The sequence below is a fragment of the Scomber japonicus genome, chromosome 17, assembly GCF_027409825.1.
Source record: "Scomber japonicus isolate fScoJap1 chromosome 17, fScoJap1.pri, whole genome shotgun sequence".
In the NCBI taxonomy this organism is placed as follows: Eukaryota; Metazoa; Chordata; class Actinopteri; order Scombriformes; family Scombridae; genus Scomber; species Scomber japonicus.
In genome coordinates, this window is record NC_070594.1 from 23,538,793 (window position 1) to 23,550,668 (window position 11,876).

General features: G+C 39.0%; 1 protein-coding gene across 1 annotated transcript; it reads left to right on the forward strand.

Annotated features, from left to right (window-relative positions):
• The first annotated feature begins 1,837 nt into the window (after window positions 1-1,837).
• Window positions 1,838-9,027, forward strand: hadhb (hydroxyacyl-CoA dehydrogenase trifunctional multienzyme complex subunit beta). Its single transcript, XM_053336546.1, has 16 exons — window positions 1,838-1,896; window positions 3,294-3,366; window positions 3,742-3,783; window positions 3,894-3,990; window positions 4,163-4,207; window positions 4,309-4,408; window positions 4,813-4,900; window positions 5,478-5,665; window positions 5,821-6,001; window positions 6,415-6,536; window positions 6,884-6,963; window positions 7,069-7,116; window positions 7,374-7,461; window positions 7,770-7,844; window positions 8,153-8,317; window positions 8,606-9,027. The coding sequence occupies exons 2-16, from the start codon at window positions 3,300-3,302 to the stop codon at window positions 8,639-8,641; spliced, it is 1,422 nt and encodes a 473-aa protein (XP_053192521.1). The 5' UTR covers window positions 1,838-1,896; window positions 3,294-3,299; the 3' UTR covers window positions 8,642-9,027.
• Window positions 9,028-11,876: the final 2,849 nt, after the last annotated feature.

Consider the following 11,876-nt stretch of genomic DNA (forward strand, 5'->3'; position numbering starts at 1 on the left):
GTTAAAATGTTCTATTTTAAGTCAGTGCTTTGATTATTATAATTATTATACTTATTTAAACCTTTGTTTTCGGCCACTGTAAATTTATGACAGCACAATTCACTTCATATAACATCCGGTCTAGGAGAAACCTTGATAATATCTGACTTTTAGTAATATATTTCGCATTAGATTGGCCCCATAAGTGAGCTATATTTATCTGCCGGTGATGAAGGCACGCCAGCTTGCAGGACTAGGACAGAGAGAGACAGCAACATGAACTATGACCCAGATTGGCAGGTGATCCAGGCAGAGGCAGGGGTGACCCTTCATCTACTTATGGGACCATATCATCACTGGCAGACTCTTATCGCAGCTCTATTCCAGACAGGTGGTGGTGACATTCACACAGTGACACAGACATACAACATATATACTTTATACTTTTATTTATACTTCCACTCCACTACATTCTGGAGGGAAATATTGTTCTTAAGGCCAACACACAACAAGTTATCATTCTGGCATAAAGAGTGGTAGTATATAACATAAAATTCATTTATAAAGATGGAAATATAATGCTGTCTTGACTATCAAGGCACAAGACATGTTTTATGATTGACTATGTTTTCTTGCTATGTATCTAAACTTAGTGTAAAAGTGTTAAGTCATGTTAAAGAAGGTGTGCATACACATATTTGGGGATTATACTGCCACCAAGCGACTTTGATAAGTATAGCTGCCACATCTAGGTCAAAGTTCACATTGGTTTTTTATCAATGAAACAGAGAGCCAGACAGAATCATGGACAGTAGGGACATGTCCTTATCAATGTCAAGGTGCTGCTGGATTGTCCCTAATAGTATGTGTACTGATCTCAACCATATAGCCATTTTAACTCATGATGTTAATTGTAAGATCTCTGCAATGTTGAGAAAAGGTTTGTGTGTTTTCTGCAAAGAGTGGATTCATCTGAAGCAGTTAGTATTCATAGAATAATTGAAATTGACTTCACTGGACAAAAACTAACATCAGTTGATATTATATTTAATTTTAGGCATTTGTTTTTCTAGCTAATTTGTGATTAAGGGTATAAATAAAAATAAACTTTACAGCACATAGATGGTTTAAACAAAGTAGAACACTGCCTACAGGCAAATATTACATTTGGTGTCAGATTCATATCAATAAAATATAATGCAACAATTTGAGAAAATGCCATGTCACATGTCAAAACTATGGGTTCAGGTAAGTCAGCAAAATACATATTAAGTAAATTGAACATGTTTTGCAGTCAGGCTCTTTATGTATGTGTGTGTGCAAAAGGGAAAAAAACACAGGTGGATTTATTTTTGCCGTTCACTAAAATAATTTCCCTACCGAAGTTTAAAAAACAAACTTTCTGCAAGTGTGGAAATTCTCTTCAATAAAAGAGACTTTAAATGATTAATTACGTATAACATACCTGACATTGAATGTATCTACAGGTTGTAAACCTGTCTGACCGCAAGAAACAGCTACATTCACCAACCTTCATTCAATACCAACAAAATCATTCAGGATGTGTGTTGGAGACCTAAAAGTTGCCTGGTGTGAACTGTGGAATTGCACAAGGACCCCAAAACACGCTGAAATATCGCCGTTGACCAAATATGACATTATTACAATAATTATACATAATTTCATAACGGATAAAGTTTTAATATGTCGCTTATATAATCTGTAATTAAAACTACTCTTGAACACAAGCGAGTATAAGGCTATTTATTGGTTGCCAACGTATTTGTGCAGGCATATTTTAGGTCAGCTAACATGTTGATGGGTCCCTAGCTTTTGTAGTCCAGTATCACTGACTGAAGCCAGGCTGGCCAAGCGTTTGACAGGGAAGCAGAGTCGGCATACTCTTAATACAAACAGGTGAGATTCACCTTGCTTACCACTACTCATAATGACTTTATGAAAGGAGAAATAAGCCTAAAGATATGTCTGTTAGTCTTAAGTATAGCGAGATAGATACAAAAACCAGACTGGAAACTTAAGCAAGTAACGTTAATTAGCGCTATTAGCTTGAAGCTAACCTCTAGCTTCATTGTTTTTCTGTAGTGTGTGACCAAATGTATGTTTCTAATTGGTGTGAATGTTACTTTATGAAGCTAAACATTTAATCAACTCGTGACCAACAGCTGTGACCCAGTTTAGGTGTGGAGGTTACAGGTTTCTGACTTTGTCATTCTGCAGGAGAGGAATGTAGGTGAAGGGTCACAGCTGGGCTAGATGAGGGGGTTGGGCTCGGTGACCCGCCAATGATATGACATAATTAGACATAGAAAAAGAGACATTATTAAAATTGGTCAAGTGATCCTTCTTTCTTTTTTCCGTATTAAAGTCAACACCATTTATATTCAATAATGGGACTCTTAAAGAAGCGTTAAAGGTGTTTTAGGTTCAGAGTTGGAAAAAAACATTGACGTCATATGTAATAATAATAATGATAATAATAATATAAGCTCTACTTTTACTGCAATACTATATCGACTACATCAAGCTCATAATACTTCTATAATTGTGTGTGATTTTTAATGCAGGAGTATTTCTAAATTACTTTATAGGTGTATTGTTAATGGACCTGAATGCTTCTTTCACCTCTATTATAGTTTGTAATAGTTGTATTGATCAGTATAATTTACAGTTTTACATGCAGTTAGCTCTCTCTACACTAGATGTTATTCTCTCTATATTGCAAATGCTGTAAACTGTAACTGCAAATGACATGTTTTTACACAGATTATATTGACATATTAAATCACATAATCTGCATAGTCAGAAGTCAGAGTTATGTAATAATTATCTCGGACCCATGCTGTGTTTTATGTGTAATGCGTGATTGAGTCATTCTGGTCACAGGTTGACATACAGTTACCGTTTTGCCTGCAGACCTCAGCAAGGCAGCTTTATTTATACTGTGCGTTACATCCCCGGGGCTATTCAAGGGACTGTACAGAAAATAGAAGAGTATTTCAGGAAGAATAAAGCAAAATTACTGAATTAAAATGTCAGTGCCAATTCATATAGAAAGCTGAGAATTACCTGAAGTGGTCAAGGAATTTAATTTGAAAACTGTCATATCTTCAGCATCATCAGACAGATCACTGTTTGATCAAAAGAAGGCAAAGTGGAAATAAGTACTTCTTTTTTTCTTTTTTTTTTAGGATATGGAAATATTTTCATTTGCCCATGACAGGTCATTTTTTTTCTTTCATCAGAGCTGTCTGGTGGTAACTTTGAAGTCTCAATTACAATTTCTTTCTTTTCAGAACACAATGGCTTCTATGCTACTGACCTCGATGCGTAGCTGCCCTGTCAGCCCTGCCTGGGCCGTGCAGTTTGGTGAGTCATCTACATCTGAAACAGTTATGAAGGCTTTGAATTACATCACAGAAATATTTTTTTTAAAAACCAAACAGAATTCGAGAAATGCAAAATATGTTTCTTTTTAATATATTATTAAGAACACTTATATTCATAATAGTATTGATATATGGTTGGTTTCACTTTGATAATTTGTCAGCCCTCACCGTCAAATTATTAGTGGTAAAAAAAAATCAACCATATCACTCAAGATGCCTGTCTTGACAGTGTAATGTATATACTATTAACCAGCTGAGATACTGGTGCCAGCTTAATTTCTAAGGGTTGACGTGTTTTTAAAAGATTTTAAATGGACAATGATGAAGAACATCTTTCTGTGTGTGTGTGTTTCAGCTGCTCGCTCTCTCAGTACAACATCCCAGCTGCAGGCACAGGGTAAGTCTTCATACATACATGATTTCAGTCATATAACCATGACACTGTATGCTCAAATTGATTAATCAGGTCTCTTAAAATCTGTAAACCTGTTTATTTATTTATTTCAGTTCAGACAAAGAGCAAGAAGACTCTGGCCCGGCCTGGTGTGAAGAACATAGTGCTGGTGGAAGGAGTCAGAACCCCTTTCCTGCTGTCTGGAACCACGTACGTCTCTACTCTTTACTTATGGCTGAGTTTACTGCCTATAGCCTGAAAGTAGCATGAGTTTATGATTCTCATAATTTGATAAGAAAGCTGCTCAAGAAAGTCATTACTTCTTTAGTCCAATGAATAGGTTTAAAACATAGGTGAAACTTTTCTGCTTTGTGTTTTACAGATATGCCGACCTGATGCCCCACGACTTGGCCAGAGCAGCTCTACAGTAAGTGTATCTATGTTATGTGATGTGTGTTTGTTGCTTTAACTGTTATAACACTATACTTTAGTGCTACTGTGACTTAACAAGTGTTTGTATTCCTGCAGGGGTCTGCTGCACAAGACAGCTCTTCCAAAAGACGCTGTAGACTACATCATCTACGGAACAGTCATTCAGGAGGTCAAGACAAGCAATGTAGCAAGAGAGGTATCAACACACACACACACACACACACACACACACGTTCACATATACACCCCAAAATGTTTATATTATCTGGAGCTTCATGCAGCTTGAATATTAGTATTCTCTTTAAGCCTGGATATTACACAGCTCAAAGGAATATATTTAAATGTCTTGTTTTGTCAGACAAACACTACAAAAACCTAATCTTGTAGTGTAGTGTCAGACATTTTTGGCACTTTTTTGCTTGGAAGGCGAAAATCAAGCATCAAGAAAAGTTGCTCTTTAATTTTCTATCAGTGGAACAATCAATGAATCAACTCATTTTGCAAAGGTTGAGAATCTAGTGGTGAGACATAATGTTTTATGCATTAATGTGTAAATGTAAAAAGGACTGCTGCTTAGTGGTTGTGTTACTATGATTACAGGCAGCACTGGGTGCAGGCTTCTCTGACAAGATCCCAGCTCACACCGTCACCATGGCCTGCATCTCCTCCAACCAGGCTATGACCTCAGGTATGTCAGTGAAAGTGATCCTTTTAAACCTTCCTTTGACCTGGTGTTTGAAAGCTCCACACCTAAGCTCCTCCCCCTGAGGTGTTATATTTAAGGCTGGGTCATTATTATTGATGCTTATATGATGTTTTAATTGATTGATTGAATTGGAATTATATCCTTATCATATAAACATACTGTTATATTCTTACAAAGCTATTTTGAGGCCTATGTAGTCCCACAGTGAAGCAGCATTGTTTGATGGTGTTGATTGATTTACTTGAGTAGTTCTTACTGCTGTGTTGCAAAGTCACCTAAATTTGAGTCCTGACAAACAAAAGAAAATCTAAAGACATTACTGATATTTTTATGATAATGAAAGAAGTGCACATTTTTGATGAAACGTCTGCTAGTTTGAAATAATGAAGGGAATCACAGCAGGAGATCAGATGTGTCTTTTTGTCATTACAGACAGGTACCTACATTTAAGGACGCGCAGAAAAAACAGACAATAGCCAATCTCTTTTCTTTCTGGCTGCCTCCCTCCCTGTCGGACCTTCTTTCGTTCATCTTTTCCTTCCTCCCTCCTTTTCCCTAGCTGTCGGCATGATCGCTGCGGGCCAGTGCGACAGTATTGTGGCGGGTGGAGTGGAGTTCATGTCCGACGTTCCTATCCGTCACAGCCGCAAGATGAGGAAAACCATGCTGTCCCTCAACAAGGCAAAGACGTTGGGCCAGAGGCTCAGTTTGATTGGCAGCATCCGCCTGGCACATCTGTCCCCAGAGGTATTTATCCACATGACATCTATGAGAGTTGCAGTTTTGCTATGATGTGTAGTTTTAATCCAAATTAACAGGGACGCCTCTCGCAACATTCAGTTTCATCTCCAATGTACAGTGTAGCATCCCCTATTGTAACCTTTTGTGTTTCGCGTGTGAAGCTTCCCGCTGTGGCAGAGTTCTCTACGGCAGAAACAATGGGCCACAGTGCTGACCGTCTGGCAGCTGCATTTGGGGTCTCTAGAGTGGAGCAGGATGAGTTCGCCCTGCGGTCACACGGCCTGGCCAAAAAGGCCCAGGACGCAGGACTGCTGGAGGATGTCATCTCCTTCAAAGTGCCAGGTAAACACTGCAGAACACAGGACATCACTCATCAAACCCATCATTTAAGTACATTCTGATACCGAAAAGCTCCTCAGCTCCACTTCAGATACAACTGATGGGCTTTGGCCTTGTTACATTGTAATAAAACAGGCTTGGACCATTTTAGGTTCATATATATAGACTGAGGTGATTGCTTGCAGTTATGTTTTATATTTAGTTTGAGTGCTCTAATACATATGGCTAATAATTCAGTGTTTTCTCCATAATCAAAGTAACTGAATAGAAAAGTATCATTTCTATCATAGCTAAGGATTTTATAACTGATGCCAAGTTTTTAAAATTCCAAAAGTATGAGCTGAATTATAAACAAGATGGGTTCTGTTTCATAGAAAACATCATTTAGTGTTGAATTTTTGCACGTACTTTCCCAGGTCGCGACATCGTTTCCAAGGACAACGGCATCCGCCCGTCCTCCATGGAGCAGATGGCCAAACTGAAACCAGCCTTCGTTAAACCTCACGGCACAGTCACCGCCGCCAACTCTTCCTTCTTGGTAATCACAAACACACACACGGCCCTGTAGCACTTTCAGCGTCCTGGTTGAAAACTTTTTCAGCATACACATCAGCCTCTGTGTGCATAAACACACACTTCAACTATGGCCAGGCAGCAGCCCAAGCCAAACGCTCTTAAATTGTGATTAAGGGTGGCAAATCTTGTCAGTTCAGCTACATATTTTGGGTTTGATTTGTCAGTTAACTAATGTATTTGTCTGGTGAATTTGTGACTCACTCCAAACAATCCTTCCCCTGAATCTCGTGTTTTGCAATTATGTAGCTCACACCGTCACTGCTCATGCATCTCCCTAACTGTGCCCTTCTTGTTTCTGTGTGTTCTCAGACTGACGGTGCCTCTGCTGTGCTCGTCATGTCTGAAGAGAAAGCCTTGGCTATGGGTTACAAGCCTAAAGCCTACCTCAGGTAACGGCACTCATCTCTGTTTAGTAGAGCAACCTCAGTTTGCCCCAATGATGCCATTTCACTTAATACGCTTATCTCATCATATTATGTTTTTTATCCCGGCAGAGACTTTGTGTACGTATCTCAGGACCCCAAAGATCAGCTGCTTTTGGGGTGAGTAATAATCTTATTTTCAAGCTCATATATTAGTATTCATATATATTTATATTAAAAAGTAAAGAAAGAGAGATATACAGAGAAACTAAGCATCTAGTTAAGTAAGTAAAGAGCTCAGATGGAACCATGATGGTTGACTGATATTGATATTAGTCTTATTTTTGATTGAACAAGAGAGTTGAAGAAGAAAAAAGTGTATTTTAAGTTTACTTCTGTTGACTTATGAAACGTTCTACTCTATTTGTCTCTTTCAGGCCAACATACAGCACACCCAAAGTCCTGGAACGTGCCGGATTGACCATGAATGACATTGATGTGTTTGAGTTCCACGAGGCATTCGCTGTAAGTTTTCACAACACGTGGTCAAAAAGTTTTTATTGTGTGTATTCATCTAGTACTATCCTGTCAATCTATTATATATTTTAGGTTATATATTTTTAGGTTACATAGCTAGTTATTGATCCCATTTCTGTGTCAATTGTGGCTTGTGTTATTCATGGAGATCAATGTTTAAGAAGAGGAAGAGTAAGATTTAACTGGCCTACATCACATCCTGCACCATTTAGTACTTTTGAATCAGTAGAAATATATGTAATTCAGTCTGGTATCTATGGTAACTGTGTATATATATATTTTCTTGTGTTTTCCAGGGCCAGATCATGGCAAATCTGAAGGCTATGGACTCAGATTGGTTCGCCCAGACGTACATGGGCAGGAAATCGAAGGTAAAGACGGATGCAGCTGTTGGCTTTTCATCAGAACTGTTTAAAATACAGAATATCACCAAACTTATCTGTTTAAAGCAGTGAACATCAATGTGAATTTCAAAACCAAAAAGGTACTGACTAGTATTCAGTGTCTAATAACGAATAGTTTAAGTATTGAAGAGCAAAACAGCACTTGGTTTTATGTTAATGGTTTTAGGAAACCGATTTCTTTTTACATCAGTTTCAATCAAAGGGAAGTTCTGATTAACCAACAAATACATATTTCATCTTTATCAAATGTCTATTTTGTATGTGTGTGTGTTTAGGTGGGAACTCCTCCCATGGAGAAGTTCAACCTGTGGGGAGGCTCTCTGTCTTTGGGTCACCCGTTCGGAGCCACAGGCTGCAGACTGGTAACAACAGTGGCACACCGTCTGAAGAAGGAAGGAGGACAGTATGGACTGGTGGCGGCTTGTGCTGCTGGAGGACAGGTGAGCAATAAACAAGAGTGAAACTGTAGAATGATGACTTTCCCCCTTTTTTTTATTAAAATTACACTTCATAATTGAAAATGTTATGGTGTTTGGTCCCTCTGCCTGTGATTTCACAATTCTTGGAAAGTAGATTTCACTGTGATACAGAATGTGTCTACACCACATATAACATAAACAGTATCTAGGCCATATGGCACTAAATCCTCAGATTAGATGATTTACCTGATCAAATTAATCTTTTATTGACTTGTTTCCTGACATGCTTGTGATCTTGTGTTTTTCCAGGGTCACGCCATGGTGATTGAGGCCTACCCCCATTAAAAGAATGAGCATGATCATTTATAACCTGATCTTCAGCCTTATCGTGACGGCTACACACAACTAACATCCAGACAACAGAGTGTACATATTCGCACCACTTTGCCTTGAGTCAGATTCAGAATGTGACTGTGTGTGCTTGCGTGCGTGTGTGTGTGAGGAACTTTGCATAAATTCAACTTTGCTTAGAGGCTGTTAATTTATAGCAGAATAATGTTGATTTCGTGGACTTCAGGGCGCATCATGTTGTCGCGTGCGTTTTGGGTCTAATGTAACATAGCAAAGTTTAAGCACTCAGAAGAGCTACAGTGATGCTGATGTTTATAATATTTTTTTTTCTTACAAACTGTTGAAATTAAATTGTGTGATAACAACCACACGTTAACTTATTTCTGTGTTGTTTGTTCCATTTTTCTCCTGAAATGAGCTGCATGAGCACCCTCTGAATATGAGGAGTTAACGATCCATGATTAACGCGGGTAGTTTGGGTTCTTATAATAGTTGTAGTGCTTTCATCTAAGCACCAATACTGCATCTTCATTGTGTAAATACTGCAACATTTCTGGATTACTTAGCTACAATAGAACTAAAATAATTGATTTACTCAGTGTTGATTGATTGCAATGTAACAATTTTGATAACTGATGAATCATCATTTTTTAAGAATAAGTAGCAGAAATTTACTGTTTCCAGCTTCTGACATGTTAATATTGCTTGTTTTACTTCATTTGAACTAATCAACTAAGAGTTCAAATGAAAAAAATGGGGTTTTGGACTGATGGGCAGACAGAACAAGCAATTTGAAGGCATAAAGACATAAAACTCCCTACAATAAAGTAACTAAGTGGGTGAAGGAGAAGCCATATAAGTATAATACTCGAGTAAATGTACTTAGTTACTTTCTACCACTACATATAATCATACATAGCTGGGTTACTATGTTTTTACTTGTTTGTCACACTTTATCTGCACTTTTTGAAATGATCACTTCAAACAGTGATGCTGGACCATGTTTTATTCATCAGGGAGAGAGAAGTAAGACATTAAAAAAAGATCAATGTATAGAAAGCTTTGTGGGACAGACTTTTAGAGGGAGGGTGTGGGCTAGACTCTTAACAGATTTCAAAAATTTGCATTGCCAAATTTTTTACCTCGGCATTCATTTGCATCCAGGCCCCTGTATCAAGATGTGTGTCAGCACTAGACTGACTGTGGATCCCACTGCACTTAATTGATGGTGAAAATTGCTGTCTGCTTCTGACGAGTCGACTGATGTTAATGAGGAGGTAAAGAAAAAAAAGGATGGGTGCTCGAGCTTCCTGGTGATTTAAAACATGAATATGGAAAATTGGGAATATGACTGGCAGATGACTTAAAAGTTCAAGTTGCAGAAGGTGTCGTCCTGATTTTTGGGTGTTCATATCTAACTGTGGAAAGCCGAACTTTTTACACCCGCGTTAAGTGTTTGTGTAATTGACTGCGGATGGGAACATTTATATCAACACACACATTGCCTCTTTTCTGCTTTTGGTGTGTATGATCCCCTCAGCGCTCACCGGGGAACACACACACACACGTACACACATACACACACATCAGGTTGGGGGCTTGTTAACATAACTTCAGACAGACACTTCCGTTTAAAATGTATTTAAAGATTAAATTCTTCCAGTTTAAGAAATCCTTGACTCTGAGCGGCAAGACTTGATTAATGCAGCCGAGCCTGTCACACGGGCTACAGGCGGAGGGAATAAAACCAATGTTTTACTGCCAAGGCAAAACGGAGCTCAAATGTAAATAGCAGGGAGAGAGACAGAGAGGGTTTTTGTGTTTTTAAAGCTTCAAAAAACCGCCTCAGCACTGCGAGACACCGGAGACACGCAGACACACGCCGACATAGCGGGCCGCCTCCCTGCCTCAGCGGGGCTTTGATCACACGGAACCTTTTATGGGGAATGACTGGCGAATGCACCCGCTGCTGTCACTACAAATCTACCTCACCGAGCGCGAGGGGAGGCGGGGGAGGAGGGGAGGGGAAGAGAGGAGAGAGAGGGGAGGTAGGAGAGGGGAGAGAGGGGGGAGCCGGTGAGAGAGTCGGTGTGTCGCGGGCTCTTTCATCTCGTCCTAGCCGGCTCACGCGGGGCGGCACCTGCTGAAAGCTGCACTTGACTCGCGCTTCTCTCCACCTGCTCCGCGCGCTCAGTGTGTGCGTGCGTGTGTGTGTGTGTGTAAGACAAGTTTCATTCAGTGCACTGTACAAATCTCGGATATCTGCATCACTGGTGGAAGATTCATTTACTCAAAGTATCAATACTCTATTATATGTAAAAGCCCTGCATTGAAAATCTTACACAGGCTAATTATTATCGGTTTGGTCCCTTTGACTGATATTATTATATATGACATCATTAGATTATTAATAGTGAAGCATCAGTGTTAGAGCAGCATGTTACTGTTGTAGCTGCTGGAGGTGGAGCTAGTTTACACTACTTTATATACAGTTAGTGAGTTTAGTCCAGTGTTTCCCAACCTAGGGGTGGGGCCCCTTTAAAGGGTCAGCAGATCAATGTGAGGGGTGGTGAGATGATTAATGGGAGAGGAAAGTTCTGATACACATCTGTTTGAACATTTGTTTGAAACCATGTGAGGAGTTTAGAGGGAAAATCGTTATTTGGTGGAGCTGTTAACAACTCATAGACAATTGAAATGTGACTACACGCTGCTTTTCGTAAGACGTCAAAAGCCAAAAAGGTTAGAAATCACTGGTTTTATCTTTAACAATGTGTTGTATCTTAAAGCTTGTTATATTTAACCATTGTGTCAGATCTTCATCTCTAAGTGGTCAAATAAATGTTGTGGAGTAGAAAGTAGGCTATAATATTTCACATTTCAACATTTCCAATGTTTAACTGCAACAGCTAAATGAAAACGTGTCTTTCTTAAGTTCTTATGACTACTACTGCAGTGCAGTTTCAAAAGAGTGGTTTACTAAATCTGACTGTACCACAAAGAAATGTCTTATCTGCTGTATACTTAAGTAATGAGTAAATCACAAGTATAACTTCTAAAAATAAGAATTTTAGGGGCCAAAAGAGTTCACACTCCTTCAAGTTTGCCTTAAAACAAGATGCCCAAATGAACTCACTGTAATCATTCCTCCTGAACAGGGTGTAGGATTGATCTCAGCTGGCTCAATAGAGGACTTTTTAATACTGACAACTTATTAACATTAGATCTG